The 20,366-nt window shown below is 38.5% G+C and overlaps 1 protein-coding gene across 1 annotated transcript; it reads right to left on the reverse strand.

Moving 5' to 3' along the window:
- Nucleotides 1-693: 693 nt before the first annotated feature.
- LOC114247904 (GMP reductase 1) lies at nucleotides 694-19,099 on the reverse strand. Its single transcript, XM_028180984.2, has 8 exons — nucleotides 18,910-19,099; nucleotides 14,134-14,253; nucleotides 10,310-10,400; nucleotides 8,898-9,064; nucleotides 7,844-7,909; nucleotides 7,171-7,293; nucleotides 4,316-4,532; nucleotides 694-3,155 (listed from the first exon to the last, which is right to left on the reverse strand). Exons 1-8 carry the CDS (start codon nucleotides 18,994-18,996, stop codon nucleotides 2,986-2,988), a joined length of 1,041 nt encoding a protein of 346 aa, XP_028036785.2. The 5' UTR covers nucleotides 18,997-19,099; the 3' UTR covers nucleotides 694-2,985.
- Nucleotides 19,100-20,366: the final 1,267 nt, after the last annotated feature.

Below are 20,366 nucleotides of genomic sequence, written 5' to 3' on the forward strand. Positions count from 1 at the left end.
ATGGAAAGCAGTCGACGTCGCCCAAAACACGTCATCTCGGATCCTCCCGATCCACTAACGGTGCTTCTAGGTTCTAGGTACTTCAAGCACCGGTCACCGTTCTCGTCGAACTCGGTCGAACCCGTCGCTTGCGACGAAGGGCTCGACGAGTAAATTAACTCTCAGACACAGCCCACTAAGTTTCTCGCCGGATCTTCTCAGTGGGTCGCGATTCCAATCCGGTGGTAGATTCTGCGAAGCACGACTCTTGCTAGGGTTCGTGTTAGCATCGTGGTCAGGTTTGAGCCCCGTGAGCTCACCTACTAGTTACGGTTACGCTGGAATAGCCGCTCCAGGCTACCAGCTTAGGTAGGAAAAAAAAAAACCTTGCGATTATTTTTATTATTCATAAGTTTCACTTCTACCGTGTGACTTGCACACATAATTTTTTTGTTTTTTATTCTTTGCTCAGTCTTATTGGATATTCTGCCGTGATGCATTTTATTTTGCGATTATATTTTGGGTATTGTTACAATCACCATATTGGAAATTCGTAAATTGGGGGAGATGCCCATATCCTGCAGTGGTGAACCGCGGGCTGATGATGCTGGTGCTGACAATCAGAGCATAGGGATAAGGGAAGACGGAGGGAATTGAGCATAATTAAAAATTAATGGTATTTGTGGTTTAGGGGATTAAGTGAAAGAAATAACATTATAAATAATTGTAAGTTAGCTTTAATTTGATATCAACAAGTCGCTTTTCATAATTTATAAAGATTCGTCTTTTATGATCCTTAAACAAAATCATTACAATAAATCATTCATAAAATAGATTTAAAAAATACAATAATTAAAAAATATACTATAATAAAATAACAAATTATAATTAAGATATTATCTAGATATATAACGTTCGACATTTATAGCTATATCTACCGTGGAGAAGCCATGCCGCCTGATTTCAAATGGATCCGCCGTCTTCTTTGAGACATGAGGTCGATTGTTTCGACTGCACTGTAATAAAGGCGATCGTAATCTCAAACTTCCATTTCATCAACCTCAAAGCTATAATCTTTAAATCGACTTATTCATTTAGAAAAAAAAACTAAATTTTTTATTTAAAATTAATCAGTTTCCGTCCAACTATCGAAATTAAACCTTAATTACAGATAGATAAAGATTTAGTTTAATTTTATGCTTATTTTGTCTTTTTTTTATTGTAATTTCGAAAAAAGATTACATTTTCTTTTTAAATACTCCTCAAACTTGTCAATAGGTTACTAAACAAAATAGCGGGAAAAATGATTCTTTTATCTTTGCCTATTAATAATATACCGGGTGTTTCGGAGACCGCCTCTGAAAACGAAGACAGACGATAGTACTAATGACAACTTTGATGGGACATAAAAAAATCGACCCTGATTTAAAAATAACAATTTTTTTATATTAGCATTATTTACGCTGTATCATGTCGGTATAGCTAAATGAACAAATAGTTTCATAAAAATTACATAATATTATCTAAAAAAAACCAGCAATGAAACACTAAATCAAAAAAGGCAAAAGCGGTCTCCTAACACCCAGTATAGATTTGAATTTGTGTAATTTGCAAGATAGATATGCCTCCACGCCGAACTTAACGTCTAGATAAAACGTAAATAATTATTTAGAAAAGATATTAGCACCAGCATTTAGCGTTCAAGCAAGTGTGTATAAAAGTTATTATGTATAAAACTATCTATTTTTAATATTTAGCTAAAATTTTCTAAATTTCCCCTATATGAAAACGGAGAAGCACTATTTTCAAAAGATGCCATAACTTCTTTGGTATTCTAATTATTATTAGTCTACGGTAATCAAATATATTTTTTTCAAATTCTAACAAACAAGACATCCTATTGTAAATCTAGTTAGGCTTATTTATTGAAATTGCTATTGAATAGGTATTATTTATGTTTATATTTTAATAATTCATATAGCTTTTGTGCAAAAAATATATATTTAAAAGTTAAAATATTAATAAATAATATTGTGTACTTTCTTTCTAACGATTGTCTTTTGAAAAATGCATTTTACCTAACTAAACATTAAAAAAATTGTGCCTAGATTTTTTTTTTTAGCAATTTATTTCTATTTTTAACCAGAAATTGATTCATAAATAAAACTTTGTCTTGATATAAAAAGTACCAGGGTCCTATAACTCAAAAGAGTTGACACAGTAACTCTGTCACGTAATATAACTTCTTTTAAATACCAGGAGTACAGACAGGCAGACAGAGAGAGAGAGAAAGAGATTTTTTTGTTGTTCAGAAATTTAAATTCGAAATTAGAACGAACAGCTTAGGGAAGTGAAATTCCCTTAGGATAGCTAATAGATATTTCAATACTAAGTTTTGCCGTTGTCCTAAGGCTGCATTTATAACTTTATGAAGATAATGTATATATATATTTTTTTAGTAACGTAGCTTTTTAATATTACAAAAATGATAAATTTTGTGGCGTTTTGAAAACAAACTACCAGGCTCACATAATTCCAAGGATTTACGTCATCTACCAAAAAAATATCAGTTGTATTAATAATATACAAGAACAGCATGTAATTCAAAATTGAAAGAATGCTTTGTGATTTTCAAAATTAATCGTGGAACGTGATAGATATAATTTCACAAAGTCGTAACTTCTTTTTTGTTGACATTATAAAAAACAGCCTAGTGATAAAGTCTATAAAACTCATAATATACAAGAATAGAAATTTAAAATTGATAGAATGCGTTATGATTTTCAAAATTAATCGTGGAACGTGATGGACCTAGTTCAACAAGGTCGTAACTTCTGTTGTGACATTATAAAAAACAGCCTAGTGATAAAGTCTATAAAACTCACATTTGTTCTTCTGTAAACTGATACGTCCGACCTTATGGGTCTGTTAGAGCAATAATCATAAAAAAAAATCTAAGCAAAGACCGCTTTGAATTAAAATATTAAAGTACCAGGAACGTATAAATTAAGAGAAGGTGTCGTTGACCTGCCTGCAGCACCGGATGAAGGTGGCTCTACGGGGCAGTTCCCTGAGCCTTGCCGCTCCCACGTAAGTGCAGGCCGACCTGAGACCACCCAGAATATCCTTGACCGTTATCGCAACGTCACCTCGGTATTCCACTTCAACGGTTTTACCTGAAATTCGAAAATATATCAGACTAGCTGACCCGGCAGACTTCTTAGTGCCTCAATCGATAAATAAAATACCTAAACTTTTGTATAAAATAAACTTAAAACAAACAAAAGGAATCCGTCCGACCTTTGATGTGTCCTCCACACATCAAAGGAAAAACAACATTGTAATTTTTTTTTAATTCCGAGCATTTTCATATTTATCTACCTTTTAAACCTTCTCTGGACTTCCACAAATAATTCAAGACCAAAATCGGTCCAGCCGTTCTCGAGTTTTAGCGAGACTAACGAACAGCAATTCATTTTTATATAGGTATATAGATATATAGATTTAAAAAGTGTCGGTAGTATTCGCTTATTTATTCATACCTACCTTCATTTCCACTACAAAAAAGTGCATGTATGTAAGAGTGCTGAATCAAAAAGGTTGAGAGCCGCTGGCTAATCTAACCTAGTTCGAAACCGGCTCATGAAACGCGAGGACTTTTTGGCGGGAACACGAGGAGGGAAGTTGTGTGATTTGTTTTATTTTGTCTATTTAGTGTTTCTTCAGGTTTAAATGTGTAATAACGGTGGTTTATTAACTGATTAATATCTGTGAAATATGCACAAATGTGGGAAAATGAAACAAAGCCGCTGAACATAACTTCTCGGGATCCTCCAAAAAATTCACTGAAAACATCTCAGTAAATGACCACCATTTTACTTAGATTATATTTCATCCCATATCATCTCATCTCATTTTATTTTATTTCATCTCAGTTGGTTAAGGTCTCAAATTAATCATCCTCATTTCATTGCATTTCACTTCATGTTATCATCTATACTAATATATAAACCTATAGTGGTTTTCACGGATGTTCCGTTATAACTACTGAACCGTGCATCCGATTGACTTGAAACTTGGTATCCATGTAGAAAATACATGTACTTAATGGATAAGCTAATATTTATATGAGTGTTGGACTCCCTAATAATAATGACAATAAATAATAATGTTAATTTTAAATGCCCAGCGAAGCGGGCGAGTACGGCTAGTTTTTTCATAAAAATAAGAATATAAATTAAAATAAGACATGACTTAAAGGCCTTAGTTGCCAAAGTCGTAAAATACCTTTAAAAAAATAAAAATCATGAAACGCGAAAACCATTAACGCTTTTACCTTCGGAGGACCTGTAGTCAGCGACCCCTCCGGAATGCTTCAGCATGGCGGTGGAGGATGACATCCCGTAGAACAGCTTGACCTTCCTCCCGTCGGGGTGCGTGACGACGTCGCCCCCGCACTGGTCGTGGCCCGCGAACATCCCGCCAGCCATCACGAAGTCAGCCCCCGCTCCGAACGCCTTCGCCACGTCCCCAGGACAGGTGCAGCCCCCGTCCTGACCACGGACAGGACCTATAGTTTTTATAATGATTGCTCTAGATGAGCAGACGCCCTCATCTTGAGAGAGCAGACGCCCTCATCTTGAGACACGAGTCGAAGGTGAATTTGACTGACTCGGCGGTGCAATAGTTAGCAGTCTAGATTGTTGCGTCTAGGGTCGCGGGTTCTATTCCCACATCGTGCAAGCATTTGTGTGATGAATTTTGCTCCATACCTGGATGTTTATTAACCATATAATATGTATGGAGCCGGATTACCGTCCATGATTTGTTCCCGTTAATTTAATAATATTTATTTATTACTAGACGATGACGATGGTTTTTTTTTTGATAAGGCAATCTTGTTATGTCTTTAAAGCGGTTAGTTGCCCTCAATTAAGAAAAATAGTATTATTATTCGCCAATAGATGTCGGGAAGAGTCATAAAGTTGATTATCGATAAAGTTGATTATTGAAAACACGAATAAAACAACATTTTCTGAAAATAAATCGTAGCTAGATCGATTTATCGCCCCCGAAATTCCCTGTATACTAAAGGACAATGCCCAAAAGTGGGCCAACTTCATGTCAAAACTATTTGTACTTGAAAAACTATGCCTTATTTTTTCACGTTGTTTAGTTTATGAATCAACATTTCTTTCACCCTGGCATTGTTTTACAAAAAAATAAATTACTTATTTGACAAAATCCCAAAACGGAGTGCCATAGTTTTTAAATTCGCCAATAGGCAAAGGGATTAGCCCATACAGCCTTATAGTAAACCTATATGCTGCCAAACGAAAGAGAGAAAGAGTCTGTGACTTGAACAACAAATTAAAAAAATAGCTAATGGTTATAGACTTTTTAGTTTATCGTTGTTTAATTAAATATTTATATATTTTAATAATTATTATTACTTAAATCCATGAATTATTTAATATTTTTAGATATTAATGATTCCATTAGTAAAAATCTCAATGGCCTACCATTATTCTGATTATATATGATCAGAGAGTTTTGGCAGCAACCCGACTGAAGCATCACTTGAAGTTTTATTTTAATATTTTTTTAATAGTTTATTGTGATGTGTAAGATACAAATTGGGTGTTGTTTTGTGTATTAAACGTCAATAATCGTTGTTCACGATTATTGAGGCATTGGAATAAAACTGTGGCTAACATAACAGTGACTGTTTTTTTTTTTTTCAAGATAAAAGGTCTGCGGAAATTCACGCTCACTGAATGTGCTATTCATCGAGTTGACGTCAAAACTCCTAAAAGTAATAAAAAGAGATAAACCGGCTTTTTATTGACATTTAAAAAATATATAACTACGACAGACTAGGCTGTATAGGCTACGCTCTTTCAATAAGCAGGCTTATTGGCGAATTTAAAAACAACAACAACGGATTTCATTTCATTTTATTATTATTTTGAGGATGTAATAATAATAAAATGTACGTAAGGGCTTATTTCTAGCAACATTAACCACAATTAACTTATTTAATACTGTAAATAATGATGAGAGCGATTATTGATTTCGAAGAAAACAATTAACAACTTAATTTTAGCTGCAGAAAAAAACAGATTTCTCTTAAACCTGGGTGAGAATATAAAAATCGTTTTCTGAATGTGAAACGATATTTCTTAGTCTATCAAATTAAGTTAAAACCATCATGACCCGACAACTTTTTTTAGGGCCCAAACGCCCTAAGAAAATGGGCATTGTCCTTTTATGAAAATCGTTGGAGCCGTTTCTGAGAGATTGTAATTGATATACAAGAATTACAATTTAACAATTATAATTATATACAGAATTATATACAAGAATTGCTCGTTTTAAGGTATAAGATTGAACGCGGCAGAAATACGCAGAAGATACTGGGATCTGTCCACGCATGATCCCAAAAAGCCCTAATGATAGTAAATTAAATATTTTCTGTTGGGCTGGCGATTCGATAGTACGATGCTCCAAGTATTTAAATACGGTATTCGATATACGTCATAAAGTGCCCTTTATGGTGCCAGTAAGAATTATGACAAAAAACATCTAAATGCACCGAAGATTCCAATAATAGCCAAAAAAAGATCTGCCTAAAAAGTACACTAGATGGGCTTTTAATGAATAAAACGTTTAAACATGTTTATCACACCAGAAATTCCTTGAAAATGTGGCGAGCTGTATGGTTATGTAGGAAATCCCCAAAAGACGATCCAACGAGTTTAAAATGACAAGACGTTGACGCTTGAAGTTGCCCAAGCATTTTCAGAAACTGCGAAACTCGAGGATCTGACCTTTAGGGTCTTTAGGGCTTTAGAGCTTTAGGTCTTTAGAGCTTTAGGGTCCAAAGAAGGCGGCTTCGCGGCAGAACTAGAGAGAATGATGGTACTTTACCGAGCGAGCTTATAATACCATTAAATATTTGCGCGCAGAGAACATTTTTTGACATATCATCTGGTATACCCAACTCTCATCAACGACTGCACTAAAGATGCCTGTATATTTATTTATAGGCCATAGCTCCACGCATTGGCCCGACCCATCCTGGCCAGTCTCCGAAGCTATCAACGCTGCTGAGAATCCATCTAACTGACGGACGATTGTCAATAGAAAACGGCTGCAAAGTGACACTGATGTATCCAGTTTAAAACTCACCGATATAATATGCCCTTTGAGGCCATGGGCAGCGTCAGCGCATTCGATGACGGCTGATAGCTGCGGGTACCCCACGCCGGTTTTGATACGGGTCGTACAGACCGATCCCGGGCCGATACCAACCTGGAAACATCCGGAATACCCAAATTGTAAAGTCTAATTCTTTGTCGCGGCTACTGGAATCTGTAAGCCTCACAAGACCCATCTTGAGACATGAGAACGAAGTCAATTGTACGAATAATTAAAATTAGTGCTTAATTTTTTAATAACAATTTCATTCATCGCCAATTCGTTCGTAAGCTTTTTTTTTCTTGCCTAAACCTATTTTTTTCTTGCCTAAACCTAAACCTAGCCTAAGGGGCTATTCCAAAATCGCGCGGATCGGTAGGTGAACTCATGGCGCTCAAGCTGACATAACTGCTAACACTAGCCCTAGCAAGAACATTACTTCGCTGAATCTACCATCGGATCGAAATTGCGACCCACCCGAAAGTTCCGGCGAGAAACTCAATGGGTAATTCGTAAGCACAAATTAGATGTAATAAGTACATTTCTTTGATACCCATCTGCGGGGTATCCTATTTCTGTTACGAAATAGTGGTAGTTAGGCCTCGCTAAGCCTTGCCTCTCTATCTACGCTAATCAATAGGTTTGAACTAATGATACTAATTACCTTGATGATATCAGCTCCGGATAGAATCAACTCCTCGACCATTTCACCGGTCACCACGTTACCTGCCTGGAAATAGAAGAAGCAATATACTAGTAACACTAAAGCGGTTATATAATAGTTCTCATAGTTAGTGGTGGTAGGACCTCTTATGAGTCCGCGTGGGTAGGCACCACCACCCCATTTATCTCTGCCGTGAAGCATTAATGCGTTTCGGTTTGAAAGGTGGGGCAGCGGTTGTAACTATACTTAAGACCATATAACTTATATCTAAAGGTGGGTGGCGCATTTACCAGTCTCCAGTGACCACTTGACACCGGATGGGCTGTGAGCTCGTCCACCCATCTAAGCAATAAAAAAAAAAACATAAATGTCATAAGGAGCCACCAGGACTGGATAAGAGCAATCTCCAATTATTGTGCGATTACATTTAGTGGAGGGGTTGTAAGGAGGCACGAGTTAAAAGTCTCAATTCATTAAAACGCTGTCAACTCAATTATAGTAAAACGGCTGGCCCACACTTCAAGCCGCGTTACGAAAAGACTGGTGTTACCTACCCATGCGGGCTCTACTACTCTACCACCAGCAAATTACCTCAATAACCCTACATCGTGGCCTAAAGTGAAGGAATAACACAGTGTAATAAAAATCAACCCGTAAAATTATAATTTGCGTAATTAATGGTGTTAGGACCTCTTGTGAGTCCTCACGGGTAGGTACCACCACCCCGCCTATTTCTGCCGTGAAGTAGTAATGCTTTTCGGTTTTAAGGGTGGGGCAGCCATTGTAACTATACTGAGACCTTAGAAATTATATCTCAAGGTGGATGACGGCATTTACGTGATAGATGTCTATGGGCTCCAGTAACCACTTAACACCAGGTGGGCTGTGAGCTCGTCCACCCATCTAAGTAATAAAACAAATAATAAATAATCGTATAGCGGATTTCTCGCTGTACCAGCGTGAGTTTGTCTGGATTGCCTTCCTCAATGTCTCAAAGGTCTTTTCTTCTTCTCCTATATTCGTAACGGGAGAGGTCGGTTTTAAGGATGCTCACAATGATAGTGTGCTTCGGGAAGGCAGCCCGAACCCTCCGGACGTACTCGACGAAGTGCTGAGAATACCCGTTCGCCACGTCCAGACAGATGAACTTGATGTCGGCGACCGTCTTCAGGATCTCCGTGAGACGCTCGAAGTCAGCCTCCGCGGTGCCAGAGCTCGCGGCTGTCGACAATCACAACATTGTCCTTGATGCGAGTTTTGTAACGTTCTCGATAGCGTAAAAGTTAACTCAAATTTGGATTTGGAGCCTTTGCTTGCGTTTGCCGCTAGGGGCGCTATTCCAACTGAATACAAATTTGAGTTGAACCGTTTGACGTGAACGATGACCGGTGCTTGAGGTACCTAAAAGCACCGTTAGTGGATCGGGATCATCGATAGCGTAAAGTTAACTTACATTTATATGTAGTTGGAACGTTTGCCTATGTTTGCCGCTAGAGGCGCTGTTCCAACTGAATACGAATTTGAGTTAACTTTTACGCTATCGAGAACGTTAAAAACTCGGGCTAAGCACACAGATCACCTCGAACTAGCTCTGTTTGTTTTTATTGCCTCTGTAGCCAGAGGAGGCAGTTCCACGTGATAGTTGGAACAAATTCGGTCTGGACTTCAAACTCCACGATGCCCTACACGAGGCCCAGGATCGTAGCAGATTGAGAACATTTGTATATGAGAGAATGATGCGGCGGGGGAGTCACGACCCTTAGTAATGAGGAGAGCGGTGCAAAGAGGAGGTGGAGGAGCCAGAGCACCATACGGCTTATAATCAACCATGTCAGGGGACACAGACAAACTGTCTACTACTCTGGTCTCTGTTGAAACCCGCCAAGCCCCCGAAAGAACACCGCGGAGTCCATTCGGAGCAGTGAAAAGAAGATCTCTGGATATGCAGTGAGAATAAATTCTGCTCTACTTTCGGTAGGTACGATAGTAAAAAGGAGTAAATGGTAACCACAAACATCAGCTGTACGATACTACCATCTTAATAAAAAATGAGCCATCGCGGGAAGGCTGGAAGATGTGAAACATTGATATTATTTTGTACAGGTACCTATAGTCCATAAAAGGATCGTTTACGACAAGAAATTCATGTGGCATATAGGTAATGAAAAATAAAATATTATTAATATTAAAAAACAGTCATTTGCGCATGGCGACGCGTCTCCACATCGTACACACTACTACATATACATTGTATATATGTATAAATAATATATAATATCATATAAAGCGGCGAAGCGTCGCCACGGTATGCGTCGCCACGCCAGCAATGGGTTTTTGCGTGCAGCTATAAATATTTAAAATCAAAAAAACACAATTTCCACTGATCCTTTGCTTACACATTATTCAATTTCAAAAATGCATTTATTGATCATGTTAGAAAAACGCGATACTAAATTAAGCTCTCACCCATTTGCTCCAAGCATTCTGGATGCGCATCAGAAAACTTCTTCCAGTCCTCGGCCGAGTAGTACTTGTGTATGCAAGTGAAGAGTCCGTGCTGAAATGTGAACCAGATTGATGAGATTCACTTCAGGTCATTTTTTTCCTATCTATTCGCTGGTAGGCTAAGAGGGTTTTTTTTTGCATTACTGCTTCACGACAGAAATAGGCAAGGTGGTGGTACCTATCCGCGTGGATTCACAAGAGTTCCTACCAGTTATTACGCAAATTATAATTTTGCGGGTTTCATTTTTATTACACGATTATTTAGATTATTCCTTCACCGTGAAAGTCAATCGTGACCATTTGTTGAGTACGTATTTCATTAGAAAAATTGGTACCCGCCTGCGGGATTCGAACACCGGTGCATCGCTTAGCACATATGCACCGGACGTCTTATCCTTTAGGCCACGACGACTTCAATTCCAGCTACACCCGGATGGGTAGGTGAGCCTCACGGGCTCAACCTGACAGAATTTGGCTAACACTGGCCCTAGCAAGAGCAGTGCTTCGCTGAATCTACCACCGGATCGGAATTGCGACCCACTGAGAAGATCCGACGAGAAACTCAGTGGGCTAAGACGGGTCAGCTCTCGGCTCGTGATGAGACCATAACAATAGAGTACATTTTTTGTGGGGGGTCTCCACAAAAAATGTAATGCATAAAAATCCAAGCCAAAAGAACGGTACTCTCATATAATGATGTACTCAGTATATTCACCATAGACACAGCCCACTGAGTTTCTCGCCGGATCTTCTCAGTGGATCGCGTTTCCAATCCGGTGGTAGATTCTGCGAAGCACTGCTCTTGCTAGAGCCAGTGTTAGCAACACTCCCGGTTTGAGCCCCGTGAGCTCACCTATACGTCAAGAAGAAGCTGATATAGCCTCTCAAGGCTATCAGTATAGGTAGAAAAAAAAGTTTTTTATTGGTGGTAGGACCTCTTGTGAGTCCACGCGGGTAGGTAATAAAAACAAAATGTTTCTTTGCTTTAGCGTCAAGCTGAGCATAGACATTGTAGGGCAAAGGTCAAAGATGAGGCAAATGTCGAATATTGTATACCAATATATTAAATACAACTGCACAACAAACAACAATTTTACTGGTGGTAGGACCTCTTGTGAGTCTGCGCGGGTAGATATGACCACCCTGCCTATTTCTGCCGTGAAGCAGTAATGCGTTTCGCTCTGAAGGGTAGGGCAGCCGTTGTAACTATACCGAGATCTTAGAACTTAAATCTCAAGGTGGGTGGCGCATTTATGTTGTAGATGTCTATGGGATCCAGTAACCACTTAACACCAGGTGGGCTGTGAGCTCGTCCACCCATCTAAGCAATAAAAAAAATAAAAAAAAGTATATTCATACCACATGGCTTAATCTCTGATAGACAAAAGAATACAATAGTTGTTTTGACAATAACAATGAACGACAGGAAACGGAAACTACTCTGTTTATAATGAATACATATGTATATAGATACATAACATTTTTCCGTTCTAAGAACAACGAGCTTAATATAAACATTATTTGTTTTATTATTATAACGAATACTCTAGTCAAGGGGATCTCACGATTAAAATCCTTCATACGTTTTCTTTTTTTTTATGATTGAAAGATTACTGGTGGCCCGGAGACTTTTCCAGTTTCATCAGGACAGGTGGGCGAGCAAAGGCTCAGCCAGGAGGGGTGGGATTTGCTAACAGCTGCCCGGGCGCCTCCAAAGGAGATCTAACAACTTAAGAGCAGCTGCTTAGCGAATGAATCTACTACCGGATCGGAATCGCGACCCGCTGAGAAGATCCGGCGAGAAACTCAGCGGGCTGATGCATGGGTTAGGTTGCACGTCGAACTCTTTGTCGAGCTCGACGAGTACGTACAAATTAACAGTTATTGATTCAGCTTAATTAGCTTTTTTCAACAGCCACGAAAAGCAAACCATCGTGGAATACATACGTATATATATCTGGTGGTAGGATGTCTTGAGTCCGCACGGGTAAGTAGGTACCACCACTCTACCTATTTCTGCCGTGAATCAGTATGCGTTTCGGTTTGATGGAGCAGTCGCTGTACTATACTGAGACCCTAGAACTTATATCTCAAGTTAGTTGGCAGCATTTACCACCACCACTTAATACCCGATGGGCCGTGAGTTCGTTCACCCAACTAAGCAATAAAAACTTTATCGTATAGGCGTCATGTGTGCTTAGTGCGAACTTATTACGTTCATTATAGCGTAAAACTTAACTCAAATTCGTGTGTAGTTGAAACAGCGCCCCTAGCGGCAAACGTAGACAAACATTCCAACTCTATACAAGTTTGAGTTAACTTTTACGCTATCGAGAACGTTAAAATACTCGCACTAACCACACTGGTTCGAAAGCGGGATAGCGAGTAAGCAAAATATTGAATTTGTCTTCACATCGCGAGCTCTATCAGTACCGGCAACCAATTAGCTCAGGCCAGGCCTTATTTATCGACTGTCTATATTACTTTAGTCACAAAAGAATATGGGCCCACTGAGTTTCTCGCCGGATCTTCTCCGTGGGTCGCGTTTCCGATCCGGTGGTAGATTCTGCGAAGCACTGCTCTTGCTAGGGTCAGTGTTAGCAACTCTCCGGTTTGAGCCCCGTGAACTCACCTACAAACGTTAAGGCGAAGCTGAAATAGCCTCTCAAGGCTATCAGCATAGGTAGGAAAACAAAAAAATAAGGATCAAAGATCGTAATTTGTTTTTTGTAAACGTATCAAATGCTTTACAATTTACGTGGTCACGGACGATTAACGACTTTATTTATTTATTAGCTAACGACGACTCATGAGCATTACGTATTTAAAAAAAATGCAAACAGCAATTTCTTTTTTGAAATTTATAAATTTCAATAAAGTATTTTGCACCTTTAGAATTGAAGTGACATAACTAAAAATTTTTAGGAAATGAGTTTTATAATTTTAACGACTTATAAACATGTATTCTATCTGTTAAGCAGTCTCTTTTAGTATGTATACTAGTGTTTTAGTTGTATTCTATCTCTTAAGCAGTCTCTTTTAGTCTAGAAAAGGACAAACTTATTCTTTCCGTCTCTTTTAAATCAAGCAGATACCTTAAAAAGTATTAAAATCGAAACTAAAAGATTACAATTCTTCAATTCGGTTTTTTGGCGTTTATTTTTTGGCGAATTTTAGAATAAGACACTTCAATTCTAAAAGTGCGATATATCAAATACTATATAGAAATGTATGAAATAAATCTAAATCTTCAAGTGTTACGGTCGAATTTCGATCAACAGCCAACAATTATTTCTAGTTCACCGATAATAATCTATATATTAATACGTGAAGCAAAAACTTTGTACCCCTTTTTACGAAAATTGCGCGGACGGAGGAATATGAAATTTTCAACACTTATAGAGAATATAGAGAAGAAGTGCACAATGCTAATATAATTTTAAAATAATGCATAAAAGATACATTAAATCAATAAAGAAAACATTACACACACTACATACCATGTATTTGACGCACACACGCATGCATACTATTTATTGTCAAACTTTTGTTCTTGACGTCTGTGGTCAAATTGAGAATAGATAAAATATTGTTTGTCTTTATTAATATTTTTTATAGAGTAGCCTTGGCGAAATTTGTGATTATAGAAGCATAAAATACAATAATAGTGTACAAACTAACAATTCCAATTAATTATAGTCGAATTTCGACTACTGCGGGACCTCTAGTTATAGTAATTATGATGAAAGTTCTCGTTGCCTCAGAATCAAAATCATATTCATTACCTTCGATAACTCCTGTGCCATTTCGAAGGTGCCTACGGTGTCCATGTTGCTCGCCATTACCGGGACACCTCGGTACGTCTGCCCTGAATTCTTGAACGTGATCTCCCGGTACAAATCGACCTGGAACGAAAGCAAAATATAATTTATCAATAACTGTGATTCGACAGGGTAACGCAGTGAGCTGAGAAATCGGCAAGTATCAAGTTAATATCGCCATGTTTTTTTTTGATTGCATAGATGTGTGGACAAGCTCACAGCCCACCTAGTGTTAAGTGGTTACTGGAGGCCATAGACATTTACAACGTAAATGCGTCACCCAACTTGAGATATAAGTTCTAAGGACTCAAGTATAGTTACAACGGCTGCCCCGCCCTTCAAACCGAATCGCATTACTGCTTAAATAGGCAGGGCGGTGGTACCTACCCGTGCGGACTCTAGAGGTCGTACCACCAGTAAAATTACGAAATATCCACACGGAATATTCGAATTATTTAAGATTACGTAACTGAAATACAGTAATGTAGTTAAAATGTGAAATATTTTTGGCCCGGCTCCAATTGTAACAGTCGGTTTATTGAAAATCTGCACCGAGTGAGAAAAACGAATATTCGGTTATTTTTCTATCTTAGTTTTTTCCATTGGTTACTTTGATTACGGTATATTATAAATCCGCTTGTACTACCGTCTATTATAATTTGCGTAATTACTGGTGGTAGGACCTTTTATGAGTCCGCGCGGGTAGGTACCATCACCCTGCCGTGAATCCGTATTTCTGCCGTGAAGCAGTAATGCCAACACCATCAAACACCAGATGAATTGTGACCCTGGTCCTCTGTCTAAGCATTAAAAAAAAAACTCTAGCCGCAACAAAGAAATATCTTCCATTATTTTTAATGACACATAGTATTATATTTACTAATGCAATTTTACAAAGTGCCGTTTGTTGGGTCGTTTAAGTTCCTAAGATCCCATGTGGGGCTTCAACAGGACTTCGCCATTGCGACTGGTCTCAGGCTACGCGCTTTACCTCGGGCCAGTTTAGCCAGACTGTATTCATCCCAGCTACCATAGTTCTTGCCCAAGGAGGTCCGTTCCAGGGCTTGCCTTGAAATGTGCTTCCTAAGAATGTGGCCTATCTATGCTCCTATAAACCTCCTATAAAAAGTGCTGTACCCACTTGAATTTCCTTGTTCATCGAAATTCCTCCTGAGAGTATGGCCTATCTATGCTCCTATAAATACAGCCATACAAAGTGCTGTACCTACTTGAATTATCTTGTTCATCAAAACTGCTCCTGAGAGTATGGCCTATCCATGCTCCTATAAATACAGCCATACAAAGTGCTGTACCTACTTGAATTATCTTGTTCATCGAAATTACTCCTGAGAGTATGTCCTATCCATGCTCCTATAAATCCAGCCATACCAAAGTGCTGTACCTACTTGAATTTCCTTGTTCATCGAAATTACTCCTGAGAGTATGGCCTATCCATGCTCCTATAAATCCAGCCATACAAAGTCCTATACCCACTTGAATTTCCTTGTTCATCGAAATTACTCCTGAGAGTATGGCCTATCCATGCTCCTATAAATCCAGCCATACAAAGTCTTATACCCACTTGAATTTCCTTGTTCATCGAAATTGCTCCTGCGAGTATGGCCTATCCATGCTCCTATAAATCCAGCCATACAAAGTCCTGTACCCACTTGAATTTCCTTGCTCATCAAAACTGCTCCTGAGAGTATGGCCTATCCATGCTCCTATAAATCCAGCCATACAAAGTCCTGTAACCACTTGAATTTCCTTGTTCATCGAAATTCCTCCTGAGAGTATGGCCTATCCATGCTCCTATAAATCCAGCTATACAAAGTGCTGTACCTACTTGAATTTCCTTGTTCATCGGAATTGCCCCTGAGAGTATGGCCTATCCATGCTCCTATAAATCCAGCCATACAAAGTGCTGTACCCACTTGAATTTACTTGTTCATCGAAATTGCTCCTGAGAGTATGGCCTATCCATGCTCCTATAAATCCAGCCATACAAAGTGCTATACCCACTTGAATTTCCTTGTTCATCGAAATTACTCCTGAGAGTATGGCCTATCCATGCTCCTATAAATCCAGCCATACAACGTGCTGTACCTAGTTGAATTTCCTAGTTTATCGAAACTTAAGTTGAATTGAAATGGCGCTCGTCAATCGATCCAGATACTTGGCTGCGGACCAACGCGACGCGGAAGTAGGTCACTCATCTCACAGCTCGAACAATGTATTTTGTATCGAATAAATCATACAAAATACTAAAATTACCGCTACATTTTACCAAGACGCATTAACTATAGCATTGCATATTGATTACGTTTGTTGTACCTAGAAGAATTTGTGGTATAAAGCTGAGACTCGGCATTTATATCTCAAAATCGGTGACTGCGTTTACGTTGTTAATGTCTATGGCCACCTGAAACCACTTAAGACCAGGCCAACCTGGCTACGAATGCGCTGGGCGTCTGGTCCTTTAGGCCATGATGAATACGTTTTACACGATTAATCTTCTTGTGAACCAAGTATCAAGAAAAATTTTTGTCCTAACAATAAAATTGTCAAAAATTGAGGGATACCGTGTAATAGGTAAAATTTGGACGGTGCCATCGCCACACGTCAGCCTCGCAACGCGGAACCTACTGCAATCACTCAAAATAGCCCCTCACGTGACTTTTTCAATGTTAAAACGAAACATTTTGACATTAGAAGGTCGAAGGTCGGATCTAGTTTCTAAATATCTTCAATGACAATCGGTTCGCGGATTCTTTCATTTTTATAAGAGTACTAATCAAGGGTACTAGCTGTACCCGTCCGCTTTGCTGGGATTTATTATTATTTCTCACCCCCACAAAGATTCTTATCATTAACGCCCCCGCAACTGGTGTAGGGAGTCCAACATATAGATATTAGCTTATCCATTAAGTACATGTATTTTCTACATGGATACCAAGTTCAAGTCAATCGGATGTACGGTTCAGTAGTTATAACGGAACATCCGTAAAAACCACTGTAGATTTATATATTAGTATAGATTTTACTTCAGCCGATATTTTGGGCCGACTGTTGTGAATCTTGTCCTATATGAGCTCGTATATATTCCTGATGGATCTTGATCTAATGGAAGACGTAGCTTTGAGATGACGTTGAATTTTCAACGAAAACCAATTATTTCTTTTCTATACTAACACTGGCGTAAACTACGAAGACATGTTGTAATTTTGCGGTTAAATTGACATTTGATGCGTAATGCCCAAATGCTAGCGCCTCTCAAAGCTACACCAAAGTCGCCAATCAAAAAGCATTCTCCCAACTCCTATCTATGCAAGGCGATGGACCCGGCACCCACATAATGAGTCCATGGATTGCTAAAACATTCTCCTCTTTCTGAATATGGTCCCTAATGTATACTAAAGGACACAAAAGTACTAGAGTGGAGATCTCGTACTGGACGTCGTTACGTGGGCAGACAACTAATGAGGTGTACCAACGACTTGGTCAAAATAGCTGGCAAGAACTGGATGCGAAAGGCAAAAGACCGAAAAGAATGGAAGGCAATGGAGACACCTACACTCAGTGTTGCATGGACATAGGTTAAAGAAGAGAGAGATAGAGAGAGAGAGGACAATGCGGTTTCCCGCACTCCTCGCGTTTTGCATATCCCTTTTCAAAGCATATCACTTTTTTTCATTTTCTGTGGCGTTTGTCCGCTTTGCGTTCCTAAGCCTTTCATCCGATTGTGATTTAACTTCGTATCTGAATTTCATCATGAAAACCTATTATTTTCGGAGAAATTCTCCAACTACCACGATAGGCTTTATCAGAATCACTTCAATTATTATGAAGGGCTTGCTCGAAAATGAAAAAAAACCCTAGACAAGTTTGCATGTCGACACTTTTGATGCTCAGCGAAAATCTCTTCAAAGTCTTGATACTTTAAAACGAAGGAACGAAGAACTGTTATTGCCAACCATTTTTTAGTTTAGCGATTGCATCTGTGTTTAAAAGTTTTATTGGAATGAGTTCGCTTCGTGTTCTACCTAAATAATTTGGAAAGCGATGTCAATAAAAACAGAAGGTCTTCTACAAACATTACGTTTATTGTGCCCTAGTTAGGTAAACTAACTAAAGGCGTTTTGTTCAGTAATAACTGGAGCCCAGAGGCATTTTCTTGTGAAGGCGATCTCTGTAGTATCTCGAGACATATTGGTATGCTACGAATCAGTTAGGACCGTGTCTTTTTTATTTCATGATTTTTTTTCTTTTTTTCTCCATGTCTCTTTGTTATTGCTTAGATGGGTAAACAAGGCTTACGGACTGTTATTGTGACGTCATATGTGGCTATGATTCATTCGACGTGTGTTTTGGCCCCAAGTAATGCGAATGTTCCGCTCAACCGAGCTTGGTAAAATTCGTTCTGTTTATGGAACATCGTCATTGTTATTGTCATTTGTTTTTGTTTATTAATATCAGAGGTCAGTGCGACTATGAGCACACCAAAATTACTGTGATCTAAATAAATTAGTTGTGACCACCATAATACCTTTTATTTATTTACGGATTTAAATTTTAACACAGAATTCCCATTTTTGTTACATTCTCAATCGTTTTGACATGGTTTTGACAGAATAACCAAGATTAACTAATTTAGTAAAGAGGCGATCAAAAAATAGTCCCAACTAATGACAATCGAAGTGAAATTTAACCATAACAATAAAAAACAAATTATAGACTTACGTCATTCCTGCTTTTTAACGTGCTCCGTTTGGGTCGCAAAAGGACGTCCTTGAAATCCAATTTAACTTCATTTATAATGTTAGGCATTATCTATTAGATTCTTATTGACTAAAATTTTGAGATCGAAAGAAAAGGCGCCGTGACAGAGACGACAATCCTACCCCCACGCGCGGTATCGACTGCTTAAAATTCACTGGGTTACAAGGGAATAGAAATTGATTAGCCGGTTTATTTGGTTCATGCCTTGCTGTCATGACAACGGGTTCGAATTATGGATTATAAGTATTGGCATAACTTATTATTTAATTGGCGTAAGTAAAAAGCTCAACTGCGGTTATTACGATTCTCAGGGCATATATAAAGTCATGCTTCTTCAGAAAATTAACTTTTTTTTCCTACCTAAGCTGATGGTCTAAAGAGAAAATATCAGCGGAACCTTAACTAGTAGGTGAGCTCACGGGGCTCAAACCTGACAATGTTGCTAACACGAACCCTAGCAAAAGCCATGCTCCGCAGAATATACCACCGCATCGGATACGCGACCCACTGAGAAGATCCGGCGAGAAACTCAGTGGGCTGTGTCTATGGGTTTATTTACTCGCCGAGCCCTTCGTCGCAAGCGAGGGGTTCGACAGGAATGATGACCGGGAAAATTAAAAATAATTTTAATCGTTATTTTTTTATGATACACACATAATATCATGCACCTAACAAAGTTCAATAGGATGAAGTCGGGGCCGTTATGAAAATGGGGACAAGATAAATTTGAACACGCCTTGAAAAATGAATGAAAGAAAATTAATTCCGCTAAGCTCGTTTCATATTGAATGGAAGAGTCATATTTTACATTTAAAATTACGTGACATTCGATTTAATATAAATGCAATTAAATTTTGAACGGCACAATACATATAAATAATGATTTCAATTAACGCAAAGAATTTTTGATTCTATTCATTGATTATCAATTATTAATATGATCTGCATCTAAATAGTTCAAGTTTCAAAAACATCGACCTTAAATTAAAATTCTTTGCGCTATAGGTACGGGAACAAAAAACAAGAATCATTTCGTCAAAATTTCACACGTTAGATTTCCCTGAAAATTTCGTAACCGGCAACACCGGTACTGCAAGCGTGACGCGTGACGTCACAAGGGCGTTCAGAAATATCTGCTTTCAGCTGCCTTATGACTACCGCCTAGGTGAAGGTTATTTTACTTCATTTGCCGTGTCAAAATTACAGTGTTTCCGCTTCAATAAATGCTGTTGCTTTTTTTTTGTTAATTTAAAAAAAAACTGAACTAAGTGAAACCGACGGCCGCGTGTTTTTTTCAGCGCCTACAACTGCACACGAGAGTAAATATTATACGCACGTTGTGCAATAAAATTAAACCCAAGGATGTATTTAATAAATAATGATGGAGGCATCCATTGGTGGGTGATCAACTTCGCTAT

The sequence above is a fragment of the Bombyx mandarina genome, chromosome 20 (genome assembly GCF_030267445.1).
Source record: "Bombyx mandarina strain Sakado chromosome 20, ASM3026744v2".
NCBI lineage: Eukaryota > Metazoa > Arthropoda > Insecta > Lepidoptera > Bombycidae > Bombyx > Bombyx mandarina.

Bases quoted from the DNA above. Each gene is read 5' to 3' on its own strand.
- LOC114247904 (XM_028180984.2), bottom strand. From the start codon at position 18,996: ATGCCTAACATTATAAATGAAGTTAAATTGGATTTCAAGGACGTCCTT. The intron at 14,254-18,909 runs GTAAGTCTATAA...CTTTCGTTCCAG, and splicing joins CGTTAAAAAGCAGGAATGAC to GTCGATTTGTACCGGGAGAT. The intron at 10,401-14,133 runs GTAATGAATATG...TTCACATTTCAG, and splicing joins TGGCACAGGAGTTATCGAAG to CACGGACTCTTCACTTGCAT.